At 37.8% G+C, this 17,520-nt stretch overlaps 1 protein-coding gene and 1 long non-coding RNA gene across 9 annotated transcripts in view; one reads left to right on the top strand and one right to left on the bottom strand.

Moving 5' to 3' along the window:
• The window catches only part of LOC111255509 (uncharacterized), a 32,794-nt gene that overhangs the window by 12,650 nt on the left and 2,624 nt on the right, over positions 1-17,520 (bottom strand). The window contains exons 5-10 of one of the 2 annotated variants that reach the window (XR_002675523.2): positions 12,874-17,151; positions 8,337-8,984; positions 7,001-7,115; positions 6,680-6,810; positions 5,493-5,751; positions 2,843-3,278 (exon numbers count right to left, since the gene is read on the bottom strand). This is a non-coding gene — a long non-coding RNA (uncharacterized LOC111255509). Of the gene's footprint in view, positions 1-2,842; positions 3,279-5,492; positions 5,752-6,679; positions 6,811-7,000; positions 7,116-8,336; positions 8,985-9,878; positions 10,002-12,873; positions 17,152-17,520 lie in introns of those variants that run through there. The other variant, XR_015318959.1, reaches the window with a different exon arrangement.
• Positions 3,420-16,046, top strand: LOC111255508 (very long chain fatty acid elongase F-like). Of its 7 annotated transcripts, none has more exons than XM_086977181.1 (5): positions 3,420-3,575; positions 4,962-5,157; positions 5,445-5,718; positions 13,953-14,333; positions 15,533-15,672. In XM_086977181.1, the coding sequence occupies exons 2-4, from the start codon at positions 4,969-4,971 to the stop codon at positions 14,330-14,332; spliced, it is 843 nt and encodes a 280-aa protein (XP_086833307.1). In that variant the 5' UTR covers positions 3,420-3,575; positions 4,962-4,968; the 3' UTR covers position 14,333; positions 15,533-15,672. The 7 variants fall into 7 exon arrangements, with proteins under 7 accessions (XP_086833307.1, XP_086833301.1, XP_086833295.1 ...); XM_086977175.1 differs by lacking the exon at positions 15,533-15,672 and adding an exon at positions 14,747-14,886; XM_086977169.1 differs by lacking the exon at positions 13,953-14,333 and having other exon boundaries at positions 15,533-16,046.

Genomic DNA, 17,520 nt, shown 5'->3' with positions numbered 1-17,520 from the left:
TGCGGTTTGCTGCTACTGCCCAGACTGCTCTTTCAAAGAAAAAAAAAAAAAACATTTATGACAAACGTTGTATGGGGTGTGTTGAAGGTATGACGGCACTCGTGCCTCGCTGACTGGTTTCTTTATGAATCGATACCTTTTCCTGCCAAAACTTAACTGAGTATGGCTGTACATTCGTGTTCCTTTTCCACGCCACTGTGAACGGACAGTGCTGTGTTCTGGAACGTTAATTTATGGGGCATTTAAAACTGATGAAGAATTCATAATGAAAGCCTAACGATTTCTCACATGAATATTCATGTTTTTTTTTTCTAATGAATACCATCAGTAATAGTATCTTGATTTAAAAAAAATACACAACGTTAATTGAGATGACGGTGAAATTTTAATGTGTAATCTCTTGAATTTTATTGAGTCGGAATTTGATCAATGCAAATTACAAGTGTTTCGGATAAATTATATCCTTCCAAAATCAGAGAAAGTTTACAGGGTCTAAATCTACAACATGCTTTACAACGTTAAGTTCTACATATGAAACTTGTTGATTCAGTCTTTTTGTCCAATGCAGGGTTTGCATCCAAAACAGCGTACCTATTGCTATACATAAAATGCTGTCTCTACAAAGAGCTCATTGTCATCGTTCACTTTCGTCATGTACATCGGAACAAAGTTGGTAATGATGAGAGTGATTCTGTCCGACCTTCTGGTGCTGCCAAACCGCCGTAAGTTTTCAGATATCGTTGGAAATTGCGCCAGGGCGTATAAACGAACAATAAAACTCAGAGACTCTAACCAAAGGAGAGTAATAGATCAAAATCGACTTGAATTTCAGTCAGAATTTCGTCAGATATGAGAATGCACAGTAAGGTCCATTTACTGAGCTAATAGAAAGTTGTCCAATCGTATCGGATTTGACGGAAGCTCAATGCGAACAAGCAAAAGAACTAGAATGGAGTTTCTTCTCATTGTTTAAATGTTGGATAAACGACTGTGCAAGGTCTGTAAGGTTTTTAGATAGCGTGGTACTCGAAGTACACTTAGTGCCCTTATCGGACGAATGCGCGCGCATCTATAGTAGATAGAAAGTGACACCGTACTATAGATATCTACGAACTTATTGGTTTTACAAAATATAGATAGATAGCGCCATGCAGGGTGATAGCAAATATTTGGAAATTATCAACAGTTTAATGTTCATTAAACTAGTGGAAGATACATTAATCGTCGTCATAAAAAGCGGGTTTACGATCGCATTTCTTTAATGCCCAGTGACTTATTTCAAAGTGAGAAAAGACTCCTGGTGCACCTTTGCTCTGCGTGATAGTTTGTTTGAATAGGAAATGAAAATAGGTACCCTTAGAGACAGAGACAAACGTCCTGCAAAAATGTATAAATTTAAAAATCTATTACCCACATTGCTTTTATGTTTTGGATGCTTGCTATTGTGTGGGTCGGATACACCTCTACTGCTTACTGTAAAACGTTCTTGGAACAAATCTGATTAATTTTTCCTTTTCACATGTTGAAGTTAACCTTATCATCTATGGAACTTATTTTGCCTATACTAATTAGTTGAACATTAACAAGCAACCACCGTCAATTACAGAATTTTAATGGTGTCCTGAACCCCGTTCTCTACAATTGTAAGGAGTTATTGATCGATTCCTTTTAAAACCAGGGAATAGTCTCCATTTGGTAGCATCGTGTCGAACAGGTCACGTAATTTTGCGTATATTGGACTAAATTGCCCTCCTTCAGAAAATGATGAATTTTGCAGTACTTTTCCTATCTTTGATGTACATTTACATCTCAGCTGATATGAACAGACGAAACTATATTCACCATCATTTTTTCGTCCTTCAAGATGCATACAAACAAGAAAAACATCATAAATATATTTCTATACGTACATACGCTGTACATTTTTTTAGTGAATCATAATTAATACTCTAATTTTAAACTAAAAAGTTACTATTTTGACGCTTCGCCGCGTAAACACAATCCGGATGCACTGCGCAGGACATGGATGGCATTGTTTCAAAAAAATACGCTTGGCAAGGTTACCAAGAGCAGCCGAATCAAAAACGTAAAATGAATTTGATATATTGGCCAGCACAGAAAACTATATGGATTGCCTTTCGACAGGCTGAAAGATTTTCACTTGTTTTTTTTTTACAAGGAAATTACATATAATTCTGTGAACCATAGATAATGAATGGCCGCTGCATTCCAGTTAAAACGAACCAAGAGAGATGATAATTATGATTAAACACTGTACACTATAATTCAAAAGAAGGCGAGGTGTTTATTCGTTTGATTTTTGAGGAGGAAATCCTGTTACTTCATCGCGAATTGGCCTTTCCGATAAATCTGTTGAGACGGATTATTATTTATAGCAGGTAGGTGAGGAGGTTCAGTATATATATTTGGCCAGCTTGAATGAAAAAAACTTGAGTTTTTTTCATTAAACAAAGATACACAGATAAGTCGTGGGGGTAATCGATTAATAAAAACTATGGCCGAGGCAGTTGGTGTCGATTCGAAAACTCGGTGGAAGTCGACTGCAGAACAGCTTCTCAATAAAATGCATTTGGAATAATATATTATTTCCTTTGAATATTCTCCAATAGTTTATACAGCATAACTTAGATAATCACATAGTTTAACAGGTATTTGAATGTATAATGATGATACACCCTGCCTGTTGCAGGGATAACGCAATCAAACAAATAAACTACACATTCCCTGAAGTTTTGTCTTCTTTGCCCTGATTTCGTCGTATCGACCAAGTCCAATATAATATCAGTTTCACATTTTACGTATCATACATTAGTGTCATTACCTTTGTATGTCAAAGATGTAAAACATTTACAACACCGAACTTAACCGGAACTACGGTTCGAAACAAGTTTTTCTGAATGATCAGCTCAGGCGGGACGTGACATCCGTTTTTGACACCCATAAGTCAACACTGCCCACAAAGACGCAATATACTAAATAAAAGAAGTATGCAAGGTGGAAATGTTATCCGGTATAGTGCAGCTAGCAGGTAAAATCTTTGGCTCTTTGTCGTTAGGCATTTCTGGAAGAAACTTGCACATGTTTGTAAATGTAGAAGTCTGAACTTCACAAATGTTTGTGGCGTTTATGGAGATAACCGTTGGGCCATCCTCTTTCCAGTAGCATTTAGCAACTCCAGTTGCCTCTCAGACTTACTGTACAGGTGAGGGCTCGAGCGCTTCTCCGAAGTGCGGCCACTTAATCGTCTGAGGAAAGTGCTTGAAAAAGGTACACGTACAATGGGGAAAAACTGGTAAGTAAAAGTAGTCCAGGAAATGTCATGTTTGCGTGTGTATATATGTGTGTGTGTGTGTGTGTGTGTGTGTGTGTGTGTGTGCCTGTGTATACATACGTATGTATATATACATGTACACGTAGCGAATTCATTGAGGGTTGACGTTGCTAGATAATACTCTTTGCCAATGAACTTCTTCTCTTTTGGTTTCAGGACGTGACGAAGTGAAGAGCGACTGTCTTATTTTTTTTTGGTGACTAACAAGACACGAGGATACCCTGTAAGTGAGTCTGTACAATGTGTTCGGACAGCGTTTCAGCAAATCGAATTGTATCTTTATACAATCTATCATGCATTTTGAATAATAAGAATGCTCAGTCTTGCTAATGGCAGTGTAGTATAGCTTGTTTGATACAAGTGGTGCTTATTCCGGGTGGACTAGCAGTTGTACCCTTTAAAGAGGCAAAATTGGAGGGGAAGCAATGCCCTGGCTGATCTATTCTAACCCGGAGGGCAAAACCTCGTTCGACACCAACTCGACAGGTGTACTTCAACGTTTTCGCAAATTGGATTAACGTAGTATCACAGGCGGACTTGGAAAATTGTTTTTTTCCGGAAGTTGCTCATTTCGAGATCATTTAAGGCTACCCGACTGTCGACGCACTATTAAGCACCGTGTGAAGATCATTTCTTCCAAAAAGTAAAACTCAATGACATTCGATTTTCCATAAAGATAAAGTATGTTGGGATGCTGAATAGTTTTGAGTCAATCGTCGCTCTAAAGGCCGCTTCAATGCAGCGCTGCCAGTTCATGAGCTAAAATTTTAAATACAGTTAATCACTGATGAAAAGTGGCGCCTTTCTTTGCTACCGCAGCAGGTACTAAAAACAAATCTTAAACAATAAAATCAAATAGTCAAAGAGAATTACAGACTGATCTGACGTAAGTGTTTGTGATTATCTATTCAGAACAATATTTTTAGAGTGCTAAAAAACTAACCCTCCTTTTTCGCTGCTATCGCTAAAAAATCAAACGTCAAAAATAACATGTTTTCCTTCAAAAACTATTCAAGCAGAGGTTCATGTACGCATGCGTAATGTGCTACTCTCATTTTATAGAAAAAAAAAAATTACGAGATAAACTTCGTATAGACAAGGTGTGTTGAACCTAATCACCCTGTTGTCGATGCAGTTAGTATTATGAGGTATGCACTTAGAATAGAAGTTAATGAATCCGTACAACTTACAAAAAAATTGAATTTGATTTAAGATTATTCAATAATCAACTTAAACTGTTTTTATCGCGTAACGATTCTCAAATTGTTAAAAACCACTATACAATTTATATTACTGATGTAGATTTAGCTGACTGACATTAATAGTGGGAACTACTATTTTTTCAACCTAAGATAACCGTACCGTGGATAGCGACTTGACAGATATGAAATGCTATGGACATATTTGAATATACTGAATTACGTTATTGAGTGATTTATTGCCGAAGTCCTTGCTTTATTTCTGTTTACTAGTACTGATTATCGAGCTACAAATTAACTATAATAGCAAAAATCCCAAATGGAAGTTTACTATATTTGTAGTTTGTGTACAGAACCAATATCCTAATATTGGGAGATTTTGATGCGTATCTTATTGACTCTGTCTACAGTTTGAAGATGATAGATCTAATGGCTGCTTTTCCTCGGGAGCACCGAATAAAAGGCTTAATCTTTGAATATCCCTCGTTGGTGCTTGCTATCGTCGTTTCATACATCGCCTTCGTTACGAAAATAGGCCCTGAGTATATGAAATACCGCAAGCCTTACAATGTACGGAATTATGCACGAATCTTTAACGTATTTCAGGTAAAGATAATACATACATCAAGATAACACTTAATAGAAATTGCGTCGTTAACTTCACTAGTAATTAACCATTATTCAAAATCGTCTTGCAGCTGCTGTTTTTAGCACCTTATTTCTCTCAGTACTATAGCTTAGATTAATGTTATCAATATAATTACTATAAAGGTATTACTGGAGAGAGGTATTACTAAGAGTAGTACTAACTTTTGTCTTGATTAGTATGCTTGTCGCAGCAAATGGTATGTGTGAACTTAAACTTCCGCTAATTTGATCTATTTTTTTTACAGATCGCGGCTAATGTATGGTATACATACAACGCGATAATGATTACTTACCGTTACTGGGGTACTGGCCGATTTAATGTCTTTTGCACTCCGCCTACAACAGAGCAACCAGATCTTGACATCCCTGGCGATACTGAGTACTTTGCATTCTTCTCCGTGGTTTACTTTTATGTGCGTATAATAGATCTACTCGACACCGTAATGTTTGTCCTATCTAAGAAGTTATCCCATGTCACGTTTCTGCACGTCTACCATCACGTCATCGTCATAACGACAGGTGAGCCTCACTGATTAACTCGGGTTTACGCGGCTGGAAGGAAAATGCTAACCAATGAGAGATTTGCCAGAAAAGGAAAGGTGCAGGATGTTTATAAATTTAATACATACAGCCATGAACATATCCAGATATTTTCGAAAAATTGTCCACGGGCCTTTGTGAACAGGAGGCTCTATAGCGATACTGGATCTCTTTTGTCACACTGTTGCCTCCAAAGGGTTTATAGAAGCAAGTCGCTCGTTTAGCTCTGTTGGTGCTACAAAGAATTCTCCCATAGCCAGAAAGAGAAATTGTATACATGGATACTAAAATAGTTGAGGTACGCCTATTTCAGTTTCACTGTGTTTACTTAAGCCGGCCAAATACATCGGGGGTTTCTACAGCACCAAAAATTATATAAACCTTTTTGAATTAATCTATATTTCAAATATGCCTATTCCTTCGATTAGAGGACATTCACATATAGATATCAACAGGTTACTAATTGGATGTTCTTAAAGGTTGATTTGCGGTACATATTTATCAGAATCATACAAATGGAAACGCAGTTTACAGCCAAGCGAGACTGCGCAGTCGGTAGCGCCCTGTGTGCGGTGTATGGGTACGATGGTAGCGTGGGTTCATTTTGCTCTAAAGGCCAATTGAATTTTTTTTGGAAAGAAAAATCGCAGTGATTTGTCTTAGTTCACATATTACGGTAGAGGCGGAAGCTGTTATCCTGCGCAAAGAGTGACGACCTTTAAGCATGAAGCAACACTTGTACAGAAGTAGGAAGAAGACGCGGGAAACGATGGCAACTGTAACCATAGCAACAAACTTTGCCACACATTTTTTTAACGTCTCTAGGTTAGTACGAGGCGCAAGGCACACACCTCACCGATGCAACACATCAGATAGTCGGCAACAGATAGGAATTAGCTTGGCATATAATACACTGGGGCTGATACCTCTCAATGCAAACCTGTTCTTGGTAGGTTTCAGCGGAAGACTAAAGCGAGTCCAATTGTATCGTAGGCCCCCTCCTAAATGAAACCCCGTAGTGCTACTTCGTAGTTCGAATTGACGGTGATTCGATATCTAGGGAGTTAGAGTCTGAAAGTCAGCGGAAAAAACAAATATCGAGTAAGCAAGGGATCGAATGCTTTATATAAGGTGCGCTAAATGGGCTAGATGTTCTTCAGTCATTAGCAGGCCTTCTAGGACTAAATGTATACAAAAGGTTCAACCGATGGATCAGGAATCTCTACTGCAGAAGAGGATAGAAAAAGGAATAACAACTCACCAGTACTGAAGCGGTGAGCTTGTGGTGCGGAGAACAGGATAGAAATTGGAGTTGCGACGCGTGTGAAAGTCGTTTAGCGATCATTTATTTTGTTGATCAGCATTTTATTAAAATGCTATTTTATTAAAAAAAAATCCAAGAAAAAAAAAGGATTTTTTACAATGTGGACTTTTTCCCTAATGGTTATTACTATTATTGAACCGCTAATTATATTTGCAGAGTTTACAGTTTATTGCATTATTATTTAAACTTACGTGTCGGTGCTCTTTTCTATAAGCGTTTATGGTTATAATGTGGGTTTACAGTTAGGAAACAAACAAATTACGGTTGAAGTAACCTCTGTTGTAAATGTAAACATATTTTTCTTTCCAGAAGCTTATTTTTCCTAGCTTTAGACCCGCATTTCGTCGAACATAAACTGTCCCTGTATGGTGGTCCGTCACACGTTTTTCAAGAATTTTCAAACTCAAGCAAAGGTTAAATAAATTTGTGAAGGGTTACTTCTCGACCAAGTCAAGGTGTATCTGCTACTAAAGGTTACTAGCATTAATTAATAGCATTTTTCATGTAAAGTATAGCTTAAATATCGTTCGGTCAATGATCGCTCTAGTTTAAAATTTTATAAGTTTTCCAAAAAGTTTAAGTTTTTTTATTTATTCAAATTTTGTGTATTTTCGTCATGCTCAAACTTACGAAACATGTCCAGTCCCCAGAAAGCGATGTGAGAAGATTATTTTAAAAAATCTATGAATCTCAGATACTTGTTAAAGATTTTTTGTTTACTCTTACCCGAATGATTAGCTTACAAAATTAAGTACCGTCAAGATCTCAAAGAATTTTATTACTTGGCTGCACAGGGCAAATGCGCCGCAAGGTGCATAAGGAAATTCTGTCTTTTACCTCATTACTTCAAAATAAACTTAAATGACCGATTCTTTAAGCAAAAACGAATTTTAAAATAAACAGGTTGAACAGAAAGAGACAAATACTGCTGGTATAAAGTAAATTACTTTTGCAATATATGATAACTGTAATCACTACTAAAGCAGTTTCCTACGAAACTTTTTTTTCTTTAAGATCTACGAAGGTCTTATTATTGCATCGTCAAAAAACCCTTGGCTAGCTAAGCTACGTATAACGATTTCACATACAGTTACACAGTAACGATATGACCGTTTACTATTCTGGCGGTACAAATTTCACATTACGTATTGTCTGCAATATTAAAGTCATTTCAGAATAGAACATTTGTTACAAAATTCTTCAAAATAAGCTTTACACACCAAGGGCATCTCCCATCATATACTTCTAATTGAACATGTTAAAAACATCGTACCCACATTAAGCCGTATAAGTGGGCTTCTTCAAAAGACGCTTTGCCAAAACGTGTCCAGCTTCGCTATGTGAAACTAGGCTCCTACAGCCAGTTACAACAGCCACACATAAATAAGATTTACGATTGAGGACAAGTATTCGTTCGTTTACAATTAGGGCATGTGCGAACGCCCCGTTTCGGTTTCTAAACACGGAGCACGTAAACCAAACATAACTGTAAGGGCACAGACGCTTCTAAGCCAAGTACACTGTCTTTTTGCAGCGTACGTCTTCTTGCGATCAGGTTGGGCAAACACCATATTCTACATCTCGATATTTAACGCTATCGTCCACATCGTGATGTACACGTACTACTTTATGGCAACGTTCCCCGAAATGAGGCCTTACCTTTGGTGGAAACGCTTCCTCACAGCGTTGCAGATAATTCAGTTTATCTTCATGGTCGTTCATATGTTTATCGTGGTCACTTTCAACTTCTGCGGCCTGCCGTCAATCGTCCTGTACTATAACGCCGCACAAAGTGGCCTATTTATTTTCTTGTTTAGCCGCTTCTATCGAGAGAGTTACTCTGGCACTTCCAAGATTTCGACCGAAAATAAGTAATCTCAAAAACTCGTAGACCTCAAGCTGCAGACCACAAGAAAGCACACTGGAAGCATGGACAAAATTAACATACAATATCGACAATGATACTTAACATACGTTTGATCTTGTAATGATGATGTAATAACGCCTCTGGTACAGAAGCAGAGGGTAGAAAAAGGCGCGGATATTGATTAACTTAGACCTTTTTAATTTCTCTAAGTTTTGTTTCTAACTAGGAATAATTTTCTGCATTGCTATTTTTTGTTTTGTTTAAATTTAAACTCCCTTTTACCTTTCCCACCCTGTTTATTGTTTATAATAACTTCTGTAATTTCCCAAAAAATTTTTTCGAATACATTTTTATCGAAGCTTCAGTGCCGTAAATTGAGACAGTGTCATGCAACAGCAGTTTAACCGACGCTAATGCTACCTCGTCCGAGTAGAGGCCCTAATCATCATCTATATATACGCAATAGAGTTCGGTCAAAGTAAGCTTTTCCTCAATTGAACCCTGAAACAGCTCTAATATGCGTCTCGTAATTACCAAACGAAGAGATTTATGTTAAAATGAAAAAACGACCCTCACTAAAAGGTCGACTATTTTCGTTTAGTCTAAAATTAGATAACTTCAAAAGTGCGATATTTGTCAAAACCAAGAGCGCAGACATCTTCTCGTCAGTTTGGCACTGGAGAAACGCTTATTTTGTTTACTGTTTTTTTATTGGCTGTGTTGGCTCTAGTAACTTTTCAAAAACGTTAATATACTAATAAGGGCATAGAGCGAAACAGCCGACTAGTGCCAAAAAATGGCCAAATAATAATAAGAATATGTATACATCGATTATGATTTTAGTACACCTCATCTAACTCTATTTGTATAGCACAGTAATTCTATTCATATGTAAAAATTCATCGATGGTCATCACTTATATTTGCTGCTTGACAGTTCTATACACACATTTCTTATACAACGGATTCTTTTACAAGTCAGACCGGCACAAATCGGCTTTGACATTGGATAACTAGTAACCAATAGACGCGCCACGTACACATGTATGATACGTGGTAGGCGTATTTCGACACATTATTAAGACACGTCGATAGATGTACATAGGCTTCAATCATGGCCCTATCGGTGTCCACTGCAAACAGTCACACAATGTTTTTTCGACAACATCTAAAAGCAGGTCTAAGAAATGTAGTCGCTTATGTTGTCTGTACCGTTGGACATATCTAAGGTCCTCGAAGTGATTCGATGCTCAAAAAATTCATCTGTAAAAAATAAAGTCTGTAAAATCATTATTTGTATAGTTCTGTTCATAACGTTGACATGTATAGGACGAATCATCTATTAGAATACTCACGAAGGAAGTGTCGGTCTATCTAAGGAATGATAACACTTCCTGAGGGCAGGTCCACGAATTCGTGGATATTTTTTAATATATTATTTATTAGCGAGACGGCCCGCACCGACGACGACGATCAAAAGCTCTAATAGTCAACCTGACTTATTTTTGTTTCTATAACTGGTACTGCCTATAAGCGCTAGGCGTCTGTACCTGTTAAATGAAACAGATGGCAGCACGGTTTAGATCATGAATGGTACACACTACCAGCAAAATATGGACTGCATAAGTATTTCAGGCAGGCCGAACAAATAGGCACAGGAATGGCCACACGGTAATGGCGTATGCTGATGCCGATTAATTGTTATTAACCAATACAGAATTTTATACGTTTTTCTTCCTAGCATCAACTGTGAAGTAACTTTTGCGTTGTCGCTTGTCCGATCGCGATAATTTCCTTTAGAAATGGCATACTTGATGACAGGTGTGACGACGTTAGATTATCTAGCCGATAGGGTCAAAGCGCGATAGTGCTCTAAACTTGGCATATGATTCGTCTTACCATCTTATAAACTAATATACGCTTGTTTTTATGATAGGAGGATTTGCATTCAATAGCATTTTTTATTTTCAATCAAAAGTACCCTCTATTTTGACTTGAAGTTAAGAAATTATCTTCGGACTCTGGGGCGACTTTGGTGTAGTACGGGCAATTTTGGATAGTCGACCGGTTTTTCATTAAAAGCAGTTTTCCCAAATGAAAAATCTGGGATTGCTTAAAATGAGCTTTAGCCGTCGAGATTGTCACAAACAATATATTTTAAGCCACCAGGTACATCTATAACATCTCTACGCCGATTTTTAGTGGGCTTGCTTACGGCAAAACTAGGTACCGCTGTATAACATTGCCTCAAGGATTTTTAGGACACAATGATTCAGTATCAGCTATCTTGAAAACCGAACTTAATTTGCGATTGCTATATTAATTGTCGTTCCTATTGCTCTGATTTTGTTTAACGAATTTTGACCTGTGGACAGCAAATAGGTAGGCGGGTGTGTGTGACGCTACAAGCCCAAATATCGTCCTCTAGCCAACGTTTGTCCAACGCATTAGCTATACGTCGCGAACGCTACAGTTAAGTTGTACCGGTTATAACTTCAATTTTAACGTTTTCTTCAAAATTTAAATTGAAAAATTCATGACGATAACCGTGTGCAAAGAACTTGAGAGACTATTGGGGTGACTTTTACTTCTAGCCAAATCTTGAAATCGAAATAAAAGCCACTCTATGAAGGCTAGCTTAGATTTCAGAGTTTTTAAGACAGCTGTTTGTTTCTAAATGCACGATTTCCCTCAGACGCGTATTTAAGGCCTAAAGTTCAGTTTTGACCTTCTTCTGCTAGATTGCGACATGTCTTGCTTGCTGGGTACAGTCTTACTTGTTTGCTTTAGATCTGTAGCAGAAATCAAAGCGGTCGAATATAGCATAGGTCGCCGATGAAAAAAGCAATAAGTATAAATGACGGGCGGTAATTTTGGCAAAAGAGAACTAAACAGATAATTTACTCACGGTCCTATCAGGCGGTTGTTTATAATGTAGAGTATTTTAAAACCGTACTTGTTTATTTATCTAACTTTTAGGTCCAGCGGGTTGATCGTAGATAATATGGGAATGCTAGTTACAACCGTCACTACGACGAAATGTGGAAAATTAGAAAGCTTTCGATTACTCTATATAATTTTGTTTATGGTGTTACCTTTTTATCAATACGTTTATTAGTGACTGGAATTGTTTTGTACATTTGCATGTTTTTGTTACTTGACATTTGTTTGCCGACAATTGCGAACCGTCAAACCTCAAATCAAACGTAGAGTTTTACCCATCGTACGCGACCCACTCAAGAAGATCGGTTAAAAACAATGGGCTCGACCTACAACTTCAGGTTATTAGAGGCCTAACATTCTGAGTTTCCAGTAGAGCTAAAAGTAGAAAAAGGCTTCGAATAAGCCAATAATGTTGGAGACACAAATGTGCACAACCCGTAGCTACAAAGTAAAGCGCGCACCTCACACCTCCCGTGTCCTTAAGGTTTCAAGAACCGGAAATTATGAGGCATTCCTGCCCGAACATTGATTGATGAAATCTTTATTGTATGATATTGGTTGTGATTATGTATATTGAAGCATTACGAAGTTATACTGTTAATCAACTTTTGCAAAAGTAGTTTATCTAAAGGCATGATTCGTATAAAATTAAGACATATATGTATGCGTCGATTGCACTGCTTCAAGATCCCCGCGGGACTTTATATATCTAGGGCTCAGATTATTGGTTTCGACAACCGAATTATTAAGAAGCTTATACATGCCTAATCAAATAAATTCAAATAAGTGCTAAATAAATTTTACATCCTTTAAACGTGCGACTGATCTTCAGCAGCGTGCAATGAAGTATAGTTACGCCCGGCCTCGAATCTAGATCATATCTTCATATAGACTGGAGCTTCGAAGACAACCACATTAATAATTTACTATCACAAGATTCAAACATACGCAGTAATATAAACCTAAATAAATATCTTGAGCTTTACGCCTAGTTTTCTTACCTACAGCTCTCTATATTGAAGTAAAGCATTCCTTCAGACGAGTGGATTGTTTCAAGCAGCACGAAACGAGTTGTGTTTACATCTGATTTCGAACATCTACATTTCGAGTTTTTACGTCAGGTATCGCCGTTACAAGCCTCTACCTTGGACTACCTAATGTATCCCCAAAATAGAAAAGCAAATACGTTATCTCTAAACCGATGCGGGGACAGCGATTGATCAAGTCTATATAAGTTCAATAGGCCAGAGCCCGTTAACTCGTTGGCCAATTCCGCTCGGGCCCTTTAAAGCTGATGTTAACCATTGTCGCTCCTATAAAATAATTATGCTTAAAGTGCACGTTCGTCACTGTCACTTTGACGACGTATTGAAATTATAGTAAGATGCCGACGAAAGGTGTATTCAGAGTTAAATAAACTGAACTCTATTTTTAAGAAACTTTCATAGGACCTCTCTTATCCGCTCCCAGTTTGGTAAGAAGTAAGTGGTTTTGCTGTTCAAGCAGACTGAAGCTTGAAGAGCGCACTTTTTTTCCAATGGTAAATTTTCTATTTTTTTTAAAAGGGTTTGAGTAATACTTTTAAATACTGACGAGACGCTCCCGGACCAATACTATGTTATGTGGGTCGAATCCCAGACTTGGCCCGCGCAGCTAGGTTTATACTTGCCAGAAAAATGACCACAACCTTTCTTAATACAAACAATAGTCCTTAATCCCCCTCCTAGACTTCGTTCGGAATTGGTTGAGATCCTTATTTAATTAGAATTACGATCCTAACTGTAAATTTATTTTTCCACAACTTATACAGCTAAGTCCTACCTTACTCTACGCCTATTTTCAAATCGCTTTCTTAAGCGTCCCGTGTATAATTACGCTAGTAGTATCATCATAACGGGAAAATTTGAATAGCCATATATTTCTTACTGTATACCCCAGCAATATTTTTCATTAAATCATGATATACAATGCTGCAGAGCCAGCTCGGAATCGTAATAAAAAATACCAGCAAGGTTACCCAGATGTCGACCCACAATCGTGTCCGACACGTTTCTAAAGTAGAAACACCTTTTGTTTACAGCCTACGTCTTCATGCGGTCAGGCTGGGGGCACATCTTGTTCTACATGTCACTTTTGAACTCAGTCATCCACATCGTGATGTACACTTACTACTTTCTGGCGACGTTCACCGAGATGAGGCCTTACCTTTGGTGGAAACGCTACCTGACGGCGGCACAAATTTGTCAGTTTATACTAATGGCCCTTCATATGTTCATAGTCGTCGCTTTCAACGTGTGTGGCCTACCTTCTATCGTGTTGCAATATAACATAGCGCAGATCTTCATTATGATTGCGTTGTTTAGTCAATTTTATATGAGGAACTACGGTACAGACGAAAAGTCATCAGCTGGAAAGCGACCAACAAACCTAGTATGGAACGTCAGCGATGCAGGACGATGAGGTTCGGAACTAGAATACTGGAAAGATTAATAATCGTTGCGATTGATTTAGCTCATTGGCGCTACCAACAGTATGCATCATATCATGTGATGACATCATATACAATATGACCTTGCTGTGACGGTCACCATCCAATAAAAGTAAACTCCTACTCAGGTAACATGTAAAATGCAGAAGTTAGGAAAAAGGACATTTTTATTTAAAAATAAAAAATGCATTTTTCAAATACCGTCAGTTTATTTTTTCTAAACGTGAAAACAAATAATTGTTATTAAATCGAGAGCTGTGCTTAACTTTCCATTGTAAAAATAGTTTTGCTTGCTTATTGAATGTCTTATTTAATTTAAAAGCTGCGTTGACGCTGAAACTTCAAATAACGTCCGATAACACGTATCTATTATTATTTGTTTTTAGCGGGTCGTGTCTCCTGGAGACAACACGTACATGGCTCACAATTACAAATATCTTTTCACAAATCTTAGCAAGTACACTACTTCACCGTCCATCTTGGCGTCACTCGGAATGTTCAGGGTTGTTGATCTTGAAATGCTAAAATCCGTGTAATGGCTAGACAATAGCCTAGTGCCACCATTATTAAATTTAAGTGTGTATTTTGCAACAGCCTTTACTATCTCAGGTAAGCTAATTTGAATATTCCGGCTTAATAAGGTGGTTTTGCTAAGGCCATCCTTCAGAAATGGGCGGAAGAAGCCGTAAGGGCGGGTACAACCTGAAATTAGAAACTGGTGTCCACATAGCTGAAGCACTATAAGTTTCAACATAGATGCGCCTTTTCCTAGCAAGAAAACCTACGATATTAAAAGCACGAAGGAGAATTATGAACTCAAATAGCGCACCTAGCTCATAGTGTATCAATATAAAAGGACGACAACAATAATTATTTCAGATTCAGTCCATGGAAAAGTTTGCGATTAAAGGAAACATCATCTAAGACCTGCCAAACGACGAGCTGAAGTTACAATACTGCTACTACTATTATTAGTACCTTTGGCTATTTCAAGATACGTGTTGAACACGTACCTTTTACTGTACTGGACAGACTTTTCCGCACCGTAGCATAACAGTACGCCAAGCCACAGTACGACTCATAAATGCCACAATATCAGTTCATTAACTGAACATCCATAGAAGAAATTTGCAGACTTCTCTAAGCCAATAAAAACACCGTTTTTTTTACAGTTTATCTCTTCATGCGGTCCGGTTGGGGGCACACGTTGTTCTACCTCTCGATATTGAATGCTATAGCTCACAGCGTGATGTGCACGTACTCTTTCCTGTCAACGTTCCCTCAAATGAAGCCCCTTCTTTCGTGGAAACGTTATCTTACGACGATGCAGATCGGTCAATTTATTATTATGATTCTTTACATGATCACCATCGCGCCAATCAGATGTGGTATCTCGCCTTTGATTTGGTACTATACTTTAGGACACTTTGTATTGTTTATCTTCCTGTTCGGCCGCTACTATGGAAAACATTACCAAGGGGCTACGAAAGCGCTGGTGACAATGTTACCGCCTCCGCCCGCTCTTATACTGAATGCCAGCGGTACGGCACTGCGAGGTCCGCAGGATTACTGGGTAATTAAGGAAAATTAAAAACGATGATTAAAAAAAGTTGATAAACAAACTAACCTTGTAATACAGCTTAAGAGAGTTAATAGAGCTTGCCAATAAATGTAACTGTACTAATATATACGTTTCGTTTAATTTAAACTATAAAATCCTAGGTATGATCATAAATAATCGTCGTTTTTGTCTATGGTTGCTATTCTTCGTTCCGTTAAAAATACAATGGTGTCCGTTGCTGAAAACCTTTCTTTTGTATAGGTTACAAATTTTTATCTTCGGTTCAGACTCTAGAAAATAGCACCTTAATGATTCATGGTCGTCTTTCATCGGGGTAAAACGCTGTTCAATATGAAAATGGTTTGCCCAGTGCAACTGCTTCGCTTTAAATTACAGCCGTACTCTATTCGACATCTCGGAGTTGGCAAGGATTGTTGTCAGCGTCTTTCAATGAAAGCCCTTTAACATTTTTATATGACATAACATAGTTTTTACCTATGGAATATCGAGTGCGAGATTAATTATTTGGGCTAATTCTGTAGCGTTTCAGCAACACCTGGAAGCCGCCGCTACGAAATAATTTTTCCTTTGTCCGATATAGATTCATTTTGATGTCTGAGCCCAAATTGAGAGCTTTTGGAACGAAAGAAAAAGTTTTCTAAGGCATGTAATACTTGTAAACAAAAGATCAGAACAAAAGCAAATAACAATGGTCATTACATTGCTTCAGAGTACAGTAAAATTACTCCCTGTTATTATGCATTCCGGGCGGATAGTTGAGAAAGAAGTAAATCCGGAGTTGGGAAGAAAATTAGCTATGCAGTGGAAGCAGCACCTGTTTCAAATAGCAAAAGCTATCTTCTTCTGAGTAGAAGTCTATTTTTTTTTTGTATCCGAAGACCTATCCCATTCTGCATCGAATGACTCTCTTTTTCTTTCGCTTGCAACAGACTCGTGTACTTCATCCGCAGAACCCTTTTTATCTTATTTTTAATATCGAATTCATATGACGTAATGCAAGGATTTAGGCCTCACTGATGAAATCTATAATGACGCAGTACAGTAAATCGCTTGTGGACCTTTCAGCCATCTTGCCGACCGTTCAAGCACCTCGGTGCTGAGACGTTAGCTGATTTAAGAGAAACAAGTGATTTACACAGATCTGAGCTCGGATCCATATTAGCCCATATGGATGTACGTGATGCATCGTTCTATATAGGATGAGCTTGGCTAAGATGATGCAGCAAATGTCATAGAATACAAAAAATAATCATCGCTGTCAAGGAAAATCTCTATACTGTCTAAGCTTCGATACTGAATTACGTACTTATAGTTACAATAACTGTTACTCTATCGAGGCAAGGATTTGAGTATCGCCAACCGGAGCGTAACTATATGTGTTCGAATCGAACAAAGGACTACTGGAAAGCATTAATTTTAAGAGTTCTATGAAATAAAGTCGTAGAATGCTTTTCACTATTCATTTGTTGTCCGCAGCGACTATAGCTGGAATAATAGAATCAACGTTTGATGTTGGTTCTGCTCATTTGAAATTTTTTTTTACACATATACGTGCTGTCGAAATTCAGACAAATATTC

This window comes from Varroa destructor, unplaced genomic scaffold, assembly GCF_002443255.2.
Source record: "Varroa destructor unplaced genomic scaffold, Vdes_3.0 BEIS01000001.1, whole genome shotgun sequence".
Lineage (NCBI taxonomy): Eukaryota > Metazoa > Arthropoda > Arachnida > Mesostigmata > Varroidae > Varroa > Varroa destructor.
The sequence above is the reverse complement of the archived record's forward strand: the minus strand, read 5'-3'. Positions and strand labels throughout refer to the sequence as shown.